Source organism: Nycticebus coucang, chromosome 5, assembly GCF_027406575.1.
Source record: "Nycticebus coucang isolate mNycCou1 chromosome 5, mNycCou1.pri, whole genome shotgun sequence".
Classification (NCBI taxonomy): domain Eukaryota; kingdom Metazoa; phylum Chordata; class Mammalia; order Primates; family Lorisidae; genus Nycticebus; species Nycticebus coucang.
Genome location: NC_069784.1, coordinates 132,321,307 through 132,337,961, shown reverse-complemented (window position 1 = coordinate 132,337,961; position 16,655 = coordinate 132,321,307). Strand labels below are relative to the sequence as shown.

The 16,655-nt window shown below is 47.1% G+C and overlaps 1 protein-coding gene and 1 long non-coding RNA gene across 2 annotated transcripts in view; one reads left to right on the top strand and one right to left on the bottom strand.

The window, feature by feature from the left end:
• The window catches only part of TMEM242 (transmembrane protein 242), a 31,150-nt gene extending 27,583 nt beyond the window's left edge, over positions 1-3,567 (top strand). The window contains exon 4 of the mRNA XM_053592137.1: positions 3,010-3,567. Coding sequence (XP_053448112.1) covers positions 3,010-3,108 — 99 coding nt within the window. The 3' untranslated portion in view covers positions 3,109-3,567. The remainder of the gene's footprint in view (positions 1-3,009) is intronic.
• The window catches only part of LOC128586377 (uncharacterized), a 91,815-nt gene extending 75,373 nt beyond the window's left edge, over positions 1-16,442 (bottom strand). The window contains exons 1-3 of the long non-coding RNA XR_008380226.1: positions 16,320-16,442; positions 6,649-6,738; positions 1,716-1,927 (exon numbers count right to left, since the gene is read on the bottom strand). This is a non-coding gene — a long non-coding RNA (uncharacterized LOC128586377). The remainder of the gene's footprint in view (positions 1-1,715; positions 1,928-6,648; positions 6,739-16,319) is intronic.
• Between the last annotated feature and the right edge of the window lie 213 nt (positions 16,443-16,655).

Sequence of the window (16,655 nt, the reverse complement as noted above, 5' to 3'; positions counted from 1 at the left end):
GGATAACATTTGCCCCCCTTGGTCATTGTGAAGGTTTAATGAGGAATATGCCTGCGTGTAGTAAGGACTCTCTAAGTGGCATTTGTGGTTGATCTCACTCCTGGCCTACTGGCTGTTGTATGACCCTTGAAGAAGCTATTGAAGTGTGAATAAGAGTAACGTTTTTAGAGGCATAATCTCGAATCTGTTCTGATATCTAAAAAAGTCAATTATATCTAATCTTCAAAATGTCCATATTTGTGACAAATCCCATGTAAAAACGCTTTTCCATTTGTCATGAACTCCATTTGAGCACTACTGCCTTACACAGTGGTAATTTCTCATGATACTACAATCCAGCAAGCACAACATTGGGACTTAAGGATGAGCTTCTGGGGACAGACTGTAGGCTTATAGCACTGGCAAGCCTATTCATGCCTTAGTCTCTGGAGAGCACTCCCTGGAGGTGTTCAGGGCACAGGCTGTGGCAGAACATAGCAGGCCTGCTTGTGAGGGTAACCTTGTTGGTCATACCATGGAAAAATTCTCCCAGGTCAGAGGAAGAGAGAGAAGCACAGGGAAGAGATTATAGATTTAGAAAATACTGCCGGGCGAAACTGAGTTGCTGGATGGTGGGTTACTCTGGTGCCCAGTATGCCCCATCTTCACAAAACTTCTGGGGTACAGGACAGAGAGACAGTTCTTTGTCAACAGCTGTGATTGTCAGGGAATTCAGTACATTTATTTCATAACCAAATTTGCTTAAATTCATTCAACCCTTAAATCTGTCAAGCACATCTTTGAGCCATACTGTGTTGGCCTGTATGTGGAATATCATTGGCAAAACCAATACCTTCTCTGAACTACATTATCAGAAATTGATATATGTGAGGAAAATGTGAAGGTTTTCATTTATTATCCATGTAATATAAATAGTACAAGCTTAAAAAGCTCCTATAGAGGCCCACTGTCTAAAGCAACTTAAAGTCCACATTTATAATCTGTGCCCCGAAACTTCTCCACCCCCAGGCCAAATGCCAATAGTAGTCTCCCCTGATTGTGACAACAAAAACACCCCTCCACAGATCCAGCTGCTCCCCAGTGAAACAATGCTGCTTCTAGTTGGGAACCTCTCCTGTTGCACTAGTTACAGCGCAAACTTAGGGCCACATTAGGGTGAGGGGTGGGAAGAGAAATATCTCTGGATGTTGTGTCTTCAAGATTTGTGTCTGGGGCGGCGCCTGTGGCTCAGTCGCTAAGGTGCCGGCCCCATGTACCAAGGATGGCGGGTTCAAACCCGGCCCCAGCCAAACTGCAACCAAAAATTAGCCGGGCGTTGTGGCGGGCGCCTGTAGTCCCAGCTACTCAGGAGGCTGAGGCAGGAGAATCGCTTAAGCCCAGGAGTTGGAGGTTGCTGTGAGCTGTGTGAGGCCACGGCACTATACCGAGGGCCATAAAGTGAGACTCTGCCTCTACAAAAAAAAAAAAAAAAAAGATTTGTGTCTGGTTGGCTTTGGGATGGTCAGCACAGACCTCCTACAGACAGCAAATAATGGATAGCCTAACCTATCTTCCAGGGACAGAATATTTAAACCATAATGATAAATGACAACAAAGTAATGCTTTTAACAGAGACATCCTCATTATTTATATCCACATGAGCTTTGTTCTTGGAATATGACACACATATTTTGACAAGGTTATAATGGTAACAGCTAACACTTGGGAGCACTCACCATGTGGTGGGAGCAGTCTCTCAGTCCTCACATCTCTGTAAGCAGCAGCTGCTACCTCCATTCCACAGGGTGACCACACAGCTTAGAGGGTGCTCAGCTTTCCCCCGTGGTGAAGCTGGGATTTGAATGGAGGTCTGTCTGATACCAGAGTCTGTGCTATGATCATTGGAGTAAATGCTTAGGATGTGTAAGTCCCAAACAAGATGTACCCCCTAAATTTGGAAACAAAGTAAAGATTCAGCCTCAAATTAAAATAAATAAATGTAAACATAAAATAAAAAAAGCTGGCTCTCAAAATAACAACATTAAAAAACAACGTGCTTGTTGCTGAGGAGTCCAGGGTGCTTCTCAAACCTGAACAAGGAGATCTCCATTTTCAAGAAAGTGGGAGTGGCATGTGGATGATGAGACAAAACTGTAATGTCGTGCTATGGTCAGCTGAAATAGTATCTTCAGAGCAGAACCATATGGATTAAAAAGGATGAGTCAAGGAGTGTCGTTAGGAGTACTGTCTGTCTAAAGCAGTGGTTCTCAACCTTCTTAATGCCATGACCCTTTAATATAGTTCCTGTGAGTCGTGACCCACAAGTTGAGAACCGCTGGTCTAAAGATTATCCAGCTCCCTTAAATTAATATCCCTCTCCCTTATGGGGATGCACAGTTGAGGTGGTGCCAGAGCCCCAGGTGAACTGTGATACTGTGTTGACACTACATGTTAAGATCTCCCGCCCACCCACCCTGACTCTTGGGTTCCAAACCAACTTCTGTTAGTAAAACCCCTACACAGATTTTTTTTTATTACCATTGTCTGGCACATAAGAACATTGTAGTTTATCTACCATTGCTTGATTGGTTCTTCAGTAAAACTCCTAAGTACCTTCTTTCTACCTTGTCTGGTTCTAAAATTTTAACTTTGAATGACCTAAGTGTATTTATACACAGAAATTCCACCCTCATCTGCAACTTTAATATATAGAAGCCAACAATGCCCTCTCTTCCTCTGCTAGGGAATAAATATTATTGAGGGCTGACAATTTAGGGCATCTTGCTTTCCAGATCAAGAGTAAAGTTTTGTTGTTTAGATAATAGATTTAGGCTTAGAAGAAGAAAATAGGTGTAGTCCATTTTCCTTCCAGGTACTTAGAATATAATCTTTATTTTCTGCAGTTATGACTTTGCTCTGTAATTTGTGTGCAGTGAAGTATTACCTAGTCAGCAAAGGAGCCATCTGATAGCTTTGTCTATTTTCTCCTTCTTTTAACATTTGATGACTGGTTTTTTTTTCTTTTTCTAGATGAAAGACTTTCGAAGTAAAATGCAATCAATATTTCCAACGATTCCCAAGAACTCCAAATCATCTGTTGACTGGGAAGAAGCATTGAAATCTAAATGAGATGAGTATGGATGAATTCCAAAACAATTATTACAGAAAGGGTGGTGCTGGAGACCACGACAGCAAAAGGACTGGGACAGATTTCTGCTCAGGAGCTGGGTAGATTCTTGACTGAATCCATGGGATGGACAGAATTTGATATCCTCATCAGAGGCATGTGCACCTGTGTGTGTTGGGGGAGAGTAAAGTTTTCCCAATGTTTAGAAGACTATTTAAAAATGTTAAGTGCAGATTTAACTTCCTTATGTGAAGAAGATCCCAGAGGAAATGCTTCCGTTTATGATAACTGAACCAAATTTCAGCTGAAACCCAAGTTATTGGCCCATTTGCTGCCTATGGCGAATGTATCTTGCTCTGTAAACCTCTTTTTCTCTTCCTCAATAAATTTTGTTTTACACTTGAAAAAAATGTTTATAATAAAAGTATGATACAAAATCTTTATAAACAGACTCTCTAATAGCAGGAGTACCTGAAAGTATCCAATTAAATGAGTTTCACAAGCCTTTCTTATCAGTGTGTGACCATCGGAATTTGGAAGACTTGTTCCTAGTAGCCAGACTCCAAAGTAAGACTAACAGTTAAGTTCTGCAGAGCAGGAAATGGGTGTGGCCCTGTGATCCCAGTTGCAGTCTTTGGCTCACACGTGCTAACTAACACGTGCTAGTTATTTACCTCATGGCCTCACTTGAAGGGTCCTATAAATTCTTAGGACAGAAAGCCAGTAATAGATTATGACATTGTCAAAAGGTATAGTTGGACTAAAATAATGATGATATCAAGGGTATAAAATATACTTTTCTCAGAAGTTGGTTGGGATCCCTGAACACTGACTAATAACCTACAGTTTTGTCTCAGTTGTCAAAGTAAAAACAGCCCAGTTCACCTATGTTCCACCCAAGTACTGAGTCTCAATATAAAGTATTTGGTCCCACCTCCCTAATGAAGCTGATAAGATAAATTCTTACATACAGTCTACCCAACTTTCCTATTCTCCATGATCTCTTACAGAACGTAGATGGAGAATAATGTCTACATGCAGTTATTTTTACTTGGAGATGAAAATTTTTAAAGAAAAAAAATATTTCAACATGTTCATATGTCCAGAGAAATAACCTCTAGTTGAATCTCAGCCACGCAATTTCTTTATAAATGCTTAGACTCTAATTAGTCAGCAATCAAGTTTAATAAAGTACATTTGAAATTTCTATTATAAAGAAACCTTTTATTCTGAGGCAAATTTTTAAGTGAAATGTCAAGTACATAATAAAACTTTTTTCTTTAGGCCATGTTACCCTGTTGAAATTGCGGCACTGTAATTAAACAGATGTAACAATGTCTGAGATTCATATGTAACGTGTTAAAAATCCAAGACTAAAAGGAAAGAATTGTGAAATTTATCAGTATATGTCAAGTAGGAAAAAACCTCTTTACTAATCTTTCATTTCTAACTAAATCTCCTCTAAGAAAAGATTTTGATGGCTGAGTGTGGTGGTTCACAGCTGTAACCACAGCACTTTCGGAGACCGAGGCAAGAGGATCACTTCAGGCCAAGAGTTCGAGACCAGCCTGAGCAAGAGTGAGACTAAAAAATAGAAAAATTAGCTGAGTATGGGGGCCAGCACCTGTCATCTCAGCTACTCAGGAGGCTGAGGCTTGAGCCCAGTAGTTTGAGATAGCTGTGAGCTGAGGGCAGGCTAAAAGGAACAGAATCCCTAGGAGAGGCGCTGAGCATAAGCCCTGGTTGCATTTTGAAAGCAAAAATTAGGTAACAATAATGAGAATTTAAAAAAAAGAAAAACAAGCAGCGTGGCTTATTGGTGTTCTCCACAGTCAGAACTCAGAAATCAGAAGATTTAGTCATTTGTCTATTTCGTTTATACCGGAGGCATATTGTTAAATTGGTTAATGGAAAGGAAAAATGTTTAACAGATAACGTTATTCTTTATGTGAAGTACCATCTGTGTATTGAGTTCTGAATGTCCCTGGATATGGAAGAGAAGAAATGTTAGGGAACTTCAAGTTCTTCTTTGCTGTCTGTGTCTTGGGTAGAGTATGACAAACATAATCACATTTATCTCCCGGAGCATAAAGAGTTTTAATCACCCTATTAACCAGGATGACATTTTTCACAGACTTAAAAGGGAATAGAACAGACGTTATCTCCCCATAAGCAATCCATTTCATGGCGGCTGAACACTAGAAATGCTGTAAAGGATGGATAACACCAGCCATTTCCATTTCCTGTTTAAGCCAACTTAGGAGGCTTTTGGTAAGGATATTGCTTCCACTGGGTGAATATTAAGCTTTACACTTAGAATCTCAGTGCCTAAAAGAGCTCTTAGAGAAAGCAACAGATAGAAAACATCATGGGCAGAGGCTTCCAAGACCTCAGGATTCATTCTGGAAAAACTATGTGCCCTGGTAAGTTGTGCTGCCCTACACAAAGGAATTCATGGGCTCCTGTTATTTTTGGAGTGAAGAACATGTGGTTTCAGAACAACCTGAGAATGAAAAATAGGGAATGGAAACTGCCCCCACAAGATGACTAGAGGCCTATTCCCGGAAGGAGCACAGGTTCCCGGGATACACATGGGCAGCTGCCGGGCCCAGCACAGCCAGAGGGGGCCGTGGTGACCCACTACTGCTACCTGACTGGAGATGGCTGACACACGCCATTGTTGAAAACATTTTTCTTAGTCTGTTTAATCAAAAAGTGGCACCTAAGCATCTCGCCTATCGTACGTTTTGTTTAGTTTCATAGATGGTGTGGGACTAAACTTGCAAATTAGTCATTGCAACCTAAGGGGGAAATAGAAGAAAGGAAGGGAGGGGGGGCCCATGGGGACAAAAGTAATTAAAATCTATTTCACTTGGGGCAAAATTTAATCTCTCCTAGGTTTGGTTCAGGGAGAATGTTGTGTATTTTCACCTCATTTTCATGTATTGTATTTAAAACAAATAGTTAAGTACAAATGAAAACCAGCCATATAAAATATAAAGGCATTTTATCAAATGGTTACATTTTCTGTGAAAATTAATAAAATACTTATTTTCATAGTATTTTATCATGTACAAATGAGGTGACTCCACCAAGAGTCATTCAGGTCTATCAAGTATTTGGGTCTCTGTTGGTGTTCTTGGGATTTGGGGACTGAGGCTGCAATTTTGTGAGCAGAGAAGAGGAAAATAAGCCTCTCCCTTGACATGAATCTCTAAAAATGGGTAAGACTGTTAGCAAATACTGTCTGATAACTCATTTTTGGAGGACATTAGAATCACAGTTACCAAAAAGCACATCTAGTTTCAACTTTACAGCCCAAGGATTAGCCAGGTGATTTAGGACCTTAATTTATATTTCTTACATAAGCTGCATCAGATGTTTGCCTCATTACTATTTGAAGAGGAATGATCACTTAAAGCAATAGTTAAAAAGTAGGCGGAGTGTACAAACATACACCAAGGTATAAGGCTGTTCTTAATGCACTCTCCTGAGAAGCTAACTCAGGCAAACCGAGAAAGCTTGGCGTTCACACCTCGTACCTGCTCCCGATGGTGGCACTCCACAGGACAATTCCAGGTGACATCTAAAACTCGAGGCCTCAGTCTGGCTTTCCAGCATGCATGCATTGCCTTAAAAGAACAAGTTAATGATGAAAATATTTCAAATGGTACATAAAACCAGCACATTATACCCCATAATTACATTAATGGACACAGCTATGAGTTAATAAAAAAAAAGTTGACAAAGCTGACTTTATAAATGAAAGCTTGAATTTGACAGTCCTTACAATGTTGTGCAGACCTCAGTTTGCCCCATTGCTCTGCCACCTGGTGATGGGAATGTGTTTATTTGTATTTTATTGCTGCTGGTTTTCTCCTCCACCTGCCCTGTTGCAGGGGCTGAATCCCTGTCTCCTACTCTGAGCAGAGCCCACATAGAAGACCTCCCCTGGGGCCTGGGCAGGGTCACCAGCTGTGTGTCAGTTCTGCAGCCATGGCTTTTCCTGCATCATTCCTGATCCCTCAGTCCATTGCTCAGAGATCCTTCCTGCAGTCAGGAGACAGGCTACAAAGCTAAGAAAATTCTAGTGTAATAATCGCATGAAAGCTAAAATAAGACCTCTTGTCAAAAGATAAGAATGATTGAGAAAACCTTTGCTCTCAGCATGCTCCTGGGCCAGCCCTGCTTCTCTTTTCAAAGATTTTTATAAAAATGATTGTAGTAAAATATCTGTAGAAGCAGCACATTGTCAAGTTTCCTGACTCCCGATTTCAGAGGGAGGCTCTTTTGTGCAGTAGCTGATGAGGGAGGCTCAGCCCTGCAGTGACAAATGCACATGGGAGTGCCTCGGGTCTCTCCAGAGCTGCGGGTAAAATGGCGCGTCAACCTGCCAAGATCTAACTCTGTTCAACGAGTCTTTCCAAATTTCTCTCACAGACAAAGATGTTTTCAGGAAGTTGTCAAAATTTCAGGTGTCTGAGTTGGGGTGGCATCCAGATTCCCCACAGTAAAAACAGATCCCATGTGAACTTTAACTTCTCAATATGCCAACTATTACTGAAAGAGCAGAGAGTGAGGGTGAGGATGAAGGACATGGGGTTAGTCCAGAGGCAGCACTCCCCCTGGACTCCCAGCACTCTGGGCAGCAGGGTGGGAGAACTGCAGAGACCAGGCATTTGAGACCCTCCTGGGCAAGACTTGTCTCTGAAAAATAAGGAAGAAAAGCCAAGCATGGTGGCACATGCCTGTAGCCCTAGCTTCTGGGGAGACTGAGGCAGGAGGACTGCTTGACCCCAGGTATTCAAGGCTGCAATGAGCTATGATCACACCACTGCACTCCAGCCTGGGTGACAGAGTAAGACCCTGTCTCAACAAATAAATAACACAGGTTTAAGTGAGACACAGAGAAACACAGATGTCCTGTCACAGCCCTGACAGGGAAGAGGGCATTCATCCTGGGATAGTTTCTTCAGGTTCCGGACCAAGCCCAGTTAAGCCCTTAGTAAACACAGGGAGGGAAGAGAGGAGAGGACAGGAAAGGGGGGCAGGCAGGATTCCTCACTGGCGGGAGGACCCCAGTGTCCCAGTGACTGTGTGGGGACAGCCAGGTCCTGGTGAAACTGACACTCGCCCTGTCACCTATGCTGACCACATTGACCCCAATCCCAAAGCTCAAGAAAATGAAAATCACACCAAAATGATGAAAAATTAGCTTTCAAGGCAAGTCCCGGGCTTTTGCAGCCACAGGCTACAAGGGTGGGGTTTTATGACTCCCAGCTCTATGACTAGTTTAAAAAATAAAAATCATATGGCAAAATCCTAATGCATTCATCAATATAGTTCAATCTGCAAACATCCTACTCAGCATGGCCTTGTTCCGACCAGGGAGCAGAAGACCTCAAAACTCCCCACACTTCATTTCCAAAACCTCACTGTCTTCCTATCTGTGGAATCAGCAGTGTCACCTTGAACTCCTTATCTCTGGGGGTGAAGAGTCTTAGTTTGTAGCCAGAGAACCCAAGTGGAAGTCCTTCTGAGGGCACCTAGGGTTAGGCAGGCACACAGGAATACCTCGGGCCAGGGTCTCCCGGTCACGGTTATTCATCAAAGAAATTAGACAGAAACCAACACACCCTCTGCTTCCCAGTGAACCTAATATGCCCTGGAAAGTTCAATAATTCCACCTAATCTCCCCAATTTGTGCCTTTGATGCAAGCTTCAGAATTATATCTTATTTGTCACTGGGCACTAAATCGTTCTGAGCTGAGTGGCATCACACACTAATTACTTCGCCCGACATGCCTGGGGGCAGCTGGTTTCCCAGAGCTACGCCTGCCAGGAGGTAGTCATTAGAAAGTCTGGGCTGCCAGGTTAATATCATTCCTTCCAGTACCAATGTGTGATGCCACACTCTGTGCCTGGGCTTCTCGTCCTGAAATTAAAAACAGCTCTTTCCAATGCAAGACACGCTGAGCATCCTATTGGCCCTGGGTCATCCCAACCGGATGCAATGAATTTATTCTCTGAGGCTCCAAACTCCCACCTCACTTGCTCATAGTCACACTGGGCAGCCCAAGAGTGATGCCACCCCCAGCCTGGGGCTGGCAGCCCGGTGATGCACTGCTTGGTGGTAACATCCATGCTGGTCAGCATCGGGCAGGCCAGAGGGAAGCAGCTCCCCAAAACAGCAGTGTCTCCAGGAAGGACAGGGAGCAATCCAGGAGCTGAGTCTAGGTTGTCAGGAAGCACGGCGCTCTGAGCAACTGTCTCACAAACATTCCTAAGTTTGTGTGGTGGTTTCCTGTGCATGTAGTGACAGTCACAGCCCTCCACCCCAGCAGCAGTGCTGTGGCTGGAGTTCCCTAAGCCGCCACCCCCTCCTCTCATCTTTGGTTCCTCGGTTGCCAGAAGGCCATAGCACACCTCCCTCTAGACCTCAGCCTCTGGGCTCACCCGGACTTTCTCCATCTCTCCCCTGTCTGGCAGCTCCTTCTCCTGCTGCACAGAGTTCACATCAACGCAGCTGCAGGTTCGATTCTATTCAATTCTATGCTCCACCCGTACTGCAGCCAGCGGAATGTCTTCCCAAACTCCAGCTGGAAGGTCAGGCAGGGAGCTCACAGGCCTGGGGTTTCTGATGACTTTTCATGTTTCTCTAGGTGTCCTGCACTCCTGCTTCCAGAACCTTCCAGCCCCAGCTCTCCCAAGAGGAGATTCTGAGGCAAAAGCACAGCACCTTGGCAGGTTAACTCAGCCTCAGACTTTTCTCCTACTCTTTCAGCACCAGGACGTGCTGAGCAGTGATTCAGCAATGCAACGTGTCCAGTTAGATCTTGTTAACTTTTCTGATGCCATGCCAGCAACCTGCCAGCCACATCGTTCCTTTCAGGAAATGGTTGGTTTATGCCCAACAGACAGTGGATCTACAGAGCCTTGTGCTCTGGGAACCCAGGTGGCCCATGCACTGTCCAGCACCCTTCCTCAGCCAAAAGGGTCCTCCCTGGGCATGGGTGGTCATTCTCCAAACCTCGTCCGTTTCATAGCAGTTATGAACAGCCTGCTCTGCCCTGTTGTGTGCATTTTCCCTGCAGCCGACACTTCCCTTTAGGACAAACCTGCTGTTATAAACCTTTGGGAAGTTCTTTGCTGTCACGCAGTGTCATGTGACCAGGCACCCCACCCTGAGGGGGGTTTGCAGGGCCGCTGGCGGTGCAGGGGGCAGCTGTTCTGTCCAGCCCCCTAGTTGTGATGGTTAAGGTTAGGTGTCTCAATGATTGGATTAAGGGATACCTAGAGAATGGGTAAGCTGTTATCAAGGGGTGTGTCCGTGAGGGTGTTTCCAGGGAACTCTGGCACATGAGTCTGAGAACCATCCACACGGGCAGGCACCATCCTATCTGTGGGGCCTGGACAGAACAAAAACGGAGGAAAGGTGAACTGGACCTGGGACGACTCTTCTGCCCCCAGACATCAGCAGGCCCTCCAGCCCTGGGAGTGCAGGACTCATGGCCCCCTGGACCTTAAGACTAGAACTGAGCCACACTAAGGCTTCCGGGGTCCCCTGCCTGCAGACGGCTTGTCTGGGGCTTCTCAGCCTCGGTGGCTATATGAGCCCATCCCCTAATCACTCCTCTTGAGCATCTGTGTATGTATACTGCAGGTTCTGCCTCTCTGGGGAACCCTGCCCGATCCACAACTGTAACCCCCAACCAGGGCCCCTGCCACCCAAAAGCGTACAGCCCAAACAACTTTGGGAAAATGAACCCACAAGGGCCCACTGTCTTCATCTCTAAAATGAGCATGAGAATTCCCACATCACCATATTACTGGGAGGATCACAGTAGACAAGGAAAGGAACACCCAGTTCATGATGAGACCCCAGCCGCTCTGCTGGATTGGGTGCCAGCCAGCACCGGGTGAAACACCAGAGGCTCCTTCCCATGGCATACTAGTCACCTCAACAGGGCAGGGGCCTCCCTATGCCTGGGCCTCCACACCTTGCTCACCCTTTACCCTTCACCCGGCAGGTGGGAGCCCCCTCAGGTCTGGGCTTCAGAGGCCACACCTGCTGGTGAGCTGGGCATCGTGGACAGCTCCCATCTCCACTCCAGGCACACCTGAGCTCTCAGGGACCACAGGAAATCTAAGGGGAAATGAGAAGGCTCAGGTGCACCTTTGCTGGGGTGAACGCGGCCCATGGATTCACACTGCACTTCCATTATTCACCTAGGTTCCTGGTTATCAAACCTTCACCCCAGTCGGAATCAGCCAGGGAGCTATTTAAAACACAGATTCCTGGGCCAGCCCCGAGGTTCTTTTTGAGCCTGTGGGGAGTGGGGGGTCGGGTTGAGACTGAGAATTTGGATTTACCACAAATTTCCCTGGGCATTCTGAGGCTCCTGGTTCAAGGGCCATAGTCTGAGAACCATTGTGGGTCTGATGACAGCACTTCCAAGAAAACATGTCACAGGAATGCATCTATGCTGATAGTTCACTTGCTGCCACAAAGAGCCAGTGTGGGCTTCTGTGAGCAGCTGCAGTAACAGGACCCCTGACTCTCAAACATCTGCAGTGACTGCACTCACTGGACTAAAAAAGCCATTGGTCACCCCCCACCCAGGCTGCCCCCTCTCTCATCAGACTCTCTCTCCCAGCAGCTTGGCAGAAGCCCTACCTTCCCTTGGGCAGCAGGTGCCCAGTTAGTGCTCATCTACTCCCTGCCCTTGTGGGGCACCTGGGAGTTGGGCATAAGCAAAGGGACACGATAGCTTGCGACCCCAGACCACTTCAGGGAGCCGTGCAGATACCCAGCAGCACTTGGCAAGCGTCCCTGGGCTCAGTGCATGAGTGTTTACTATGTCACTGGAGAGGCAGACAAGGTCACAGTACAGGTTAGCTAACCAGGACTCCAGCGTGTTTGATGGCTGGGGTGGGGGGAAACAAGTGTAGATAAGCGTGAGAGGATGACCTGGAGGAGGCTGGAGAGGAAGAGGCGTTTGGAGGTGGGCTGAGATGGCGTGAGGCAGGGGGGAGCACGGGAAGCTGGTGCCAGGACCCAGGCCTGCTGGAGGCACAGTGAGCCTGAGACCAGGGTAGCACAGTGGTGGGATGAGCCAAAAATGGAGGGGGAGATGCATCAGAAAAGTGCTTAGGGTCAGTTTAGAGAAGGCCTTGACTGTCCACTACGAGGTTTGATTTTCACATATACACAGTGGGAATATGAAGTTCCTAAAGTTTTCTGAGCTGGTGCCATACGAGACAGTTATTTTCTTTCAAAGATGTCCATTCATTCAAAGTAGTTATTAAGTGCCTGGCCAATGCTACATGTCAACAATTTGACAATCCCTCCTGTAATAACTCCCAGTTTACTGAAGGGAACAAGGGAGGCTACTGTGACTCCGTAGCACAGACAGGAGAAGAGGTGCCACACCAGATGGCCAGCAGAAGGTGGCACAGCCCAAGCCAGGATGACCAGAGACACTTGCTGGGAACAGGAAGGCTGTGTGCTGTAGACTGCACTTCAATAGACCTTACTGGTGTGAACTTTTCTGGTTTTAAAAGGAAGAAAATGAGAGTGAATGGCAGAGCTGTACTGAGCGGGCCCCTGCACCATCACAATGTGATTTGAGTGGAAGGGTAGCAGTGGCTGTGACACCTCACAGCCTGAGAGGGTGTGGGCCAGGCCACATATGCTCCCTGTCATAGCATTAGAGAAGTTAAGAATCAGCTCAGGTTCTAGGGAGGGGGACCTGGTCCTACAGCACCTCGAGGCTGCTGGAGCGACTCCTGGCTGCTGAGCACGGGAGGGGCCTGCCAAGGATCTAATCCTCTGCACTCTGGGTCCCACTGGGAAGGAGAACTAGACAAGATCTTCTTAGGGAAGAACAGTCGCTCACCTAATGATAATAATAAAGGCACTTTTGTAGCATTTACTGTATGTCCAGAACTGTTCTAAAGACTTCACGTATATTTGCTCATTTAATCCTGACACTGCCCCCATGGATATGCTTATTATTCTCATTGTACAGAGGAGAAAGCTGAGACCTGGAGAGAGATTAAGGGACTTTTCCCAAGGTCACATGGCTGCAATTCCAACCAGGTAAAATACTCACCAGAGGTCACTCATCTAATACATGACACAGCTTAGATGCAAACTCAAGTCTGACCTCCAAAGTCCCGCATGCCCTGTCTGCCAAGGCAGCAGCCTAGAAGGGAAACCCCTGTCCAGCCTGAAATGCAGTTTCAAGCCTGGGGCAAGAGCAGGAATGGAGGCCCAGGGACTAAATGCCTACCTAAAAGTTATACACAACAGTTATAAATCAAGCTAACAAGTTGCAGGGGTATATAATGCTTCATCTCCTTCCTTGACAATTATAGCTCCACGAAGGCCAGGCTCAGACCTGAAACTATCAGTGTCCTCAGAGACCCACCAGGACCCAGCAGTGGGGAGAGCCAGACCCTGACCCAGGGCTCAAGCATTTCTCTCCCTCAGCCCCACTCCCCCTTGCACTAGAAGGGCCTTGCTCATACCCACCAAGAGTGTGGACATTCAGCCATTCTTTTTCTGTCCCCACCCTCTCTGGACACTTCATACTTCATTCATCCAAGTACCCCTGAGCCTTCTAGCTGCCCTGGCCCCTTGCCCAGCTCTGGGGCATCCGGTCCCACTCCAAAGCCCAGGCTTGCTGCAGGCAGGGAGGGCTGACCTCTCCCATCACCTTCCTCAGAGGCCCTTGTAGAAGTCACCACGTGAACACAGTGCCAGGGGCCCGCTGGTATCCCTTAAAGAGCTAATAATACACTGCTTACAGTTCTCTTTGCTCAGACAATGAAATGAATGCCAGTCTGTTTCCATCTTTGCTTTAGCTACCAGAAAGCTCGGAACTAAATTTAATCTTGAGTCATAGTAATTTTATCACTTTCTATGCTCCCTCCTTCTTCTGCATGAGTTTTCAATTTTCTGTTCCCATTTTAGCAACCTTATTGTGCACATGTCTTTTATTGGAAGCTGCCTCCAATCCTTTTTAGAAGCTGATGGGGTATAAATTATAAATAAAAATAAATACTGCTAAAATCTTCCCATTGTAGCTTTCTTATTTCAGGAGGTATCTGAAATCCTGACTTAGCATTTGTGATAAATTCAACACAAAATATATTGTGTACCAACACGATTTTTAGTTTTTGCTTCTGTGAAAGATCCTGGGTCACTGTGATCATGAGCCCATAAATGAAAACTTTGTGAAGGCAGTTTGTAAACACCCCAAGCAGTGGCTGTTTGCAACACCCCACTTTTGTCTTAGACAAGCATTTTTTTATATTTTGGGATTATTCTTAGCTAGGTGGAAAAAGCTGGAGTGGGAAGCTGGAAATGCTCAGTCACTTCTGGTTGGAGAAAAACAGTCTTGGGGAATTTGTGCGTTAATAGAGAGATGTGGATGTCATTTTTTTTTTTCCTGCCAAGAGAGGGACCAGAGGAAAGACGGACATCCTGGCTGGCTGCGGAACAGGAGAAGCAAATTTAGGCTCCCCTTTCATGGGTTAGCTCTGAAGGGGGTTCTGGTTTGGAATGAGCAGAGACTCTTAAACTTCCCAGTGTCAAAACAAAGGAACTTTCTTACCTAAGGCTGGAAAAAAGGAATATATCAGAGAGTCCAACAGACACCTTTGTTTCAGGCCTTGGTTTTTTGAAGTCTTATTCTATGACATTAGATACTGTACTAATTAATGCTATCAGTATTTAGCAGTTGTAGTAGGGAACTCTACTTTGTTCAAAAGAAGCAGTGAACACACACCACAAACTCTGTCAGTAAGCACCAAGGCAGCCCCTGCACCCTTCAGAAAATGCTACGGGTCATTCATGAGTTTGGCTCTGACCCTCTCACCTCAGCTGCCTCTCCACATCAGGTGGGCCCTGCTCCTGACCTGCTAGTCCCCAGGTCTTTTTTCCTGACCCCACCCTCTCCAGACACTTTATGCCTCATTGTGACAATGATCCTGGCTATTCACTATGGCTGTGTCTCCTGGTTCTGTGGGAGCCCAGGCACCTCCAGGGGGGGCCTAGATTTTCTACAGCTTCTGAACCATACAAGCACAGCACCTGTCAATTATAGAGGCAACAAGTCCTAAATTGCAAGTCACATTTTCAGAGGGATAGCCCACTCAACGAGTCTATGAAACTAGATTTACAAAATAATAAAAGTCACAACTCCAGAAAAATGGCTGTGTAGCATTATTTTCAATGTGAACAGTGTTATCCAAACCATTTCTGTCTACAGAAGCATCTTTCTACATGCAGTTACACTGGGATTTTGCGTGATTTTTAAACCCGTCTTCGTCCTCTTCTGTACTATCTCATTTTTACCCCAATAATGTGCATGGCTTACTTTTCTGACTAGCAAAAGTGGAGGGCTTGCCTACAGTACATGGAATGATCTAAAATCCCAAGCAGTCCCCAACCCCCTTCCTCCCTAGAGAGGTAGAAATGCTCCAGATTCTCCTTGCTGAGTCCCCAGGTCAGGCTCCTGACCCTGCCCAGGACCTTCAACCTTCCTTCTACCTCTGGAGTGAAGCCCAGAGTTACCTTACGGACTTTTCATGACCACCCAGAACATGCCTATCCCCACAAAAGATATGTTAAAAGTCCTAATTCCGAGGGCCTGTGACTGTGACCTTCTTTGGAAATGGGGTCTACGTGGATGTAATAAGTTAAAATGAAGTTGTATCTTATCAGAGTGGGCGGGCTCTACTCCAACACAACTTCTCATCCTGTGAAGAGACACAGGCACACGGCGTTATGTGAGCAGAAGTGGAGACCGGAGTGATGCCCCTACAAGCCAAGGAATGCTTGGACGGGCAGCACTCCCAGCCAAGAGAAAGCTGGGCACACGCCTCCCCTGGAGTCTACAGGGACAACAGGGCGCTGCGGGCTTCCTGCTCCAGGAGGAGGCAGGAACAGACACCTGCTGCTTTGAGGGTTCGCAGTCCAGTGCCTTTGAGGCCGCCCCCACGCGGGCCCGCGCCGCCCCACGCCCCACGGCTGACCCTCCGCACTTCCGCCCGCGCCTTCACTGTTCCTGAGCGCGTGGCTGGGGTGCCGGGTCCGGGAGGGGCGCAGTCTACGTTCACCCCACTCGCGGAGCCTGTGGACTGCCGGGTGACGCCTTAGACGCCCACGAGGTCCTTCACCTCCAAGCTGAGCCCAGACTCCTACCGTTTCCCACTCGCGCGGCGTCCCCACGTTCGCGCTCTGGAGGGCACCACGTGCACCGCTGGTGAAGGCGCCGCCTCTCTCGTGCTACGCCCGGCAGAGGGCGTCGGGGCCACGGTCCGCGACGTGGTGTGGCTGTCGGCGCGGCAGGGGCGGGGCCGCAGCCGTGGGTGTGGCCGTCCGCCTAGGCTGTGGGGCGGGGCCGTCCGTGCGGGGAGGGGCGGGGCGCGGCCGTGGGTGGGGCCGTCCGCCTAGGCTGTGGGGCGGGGCCGTCCGCGTGGGGAGGGCGTGGCGTGGCCGTGGGTGTAGCGTTCAGCGCGGGGCGGGGGCGGGGCCGCG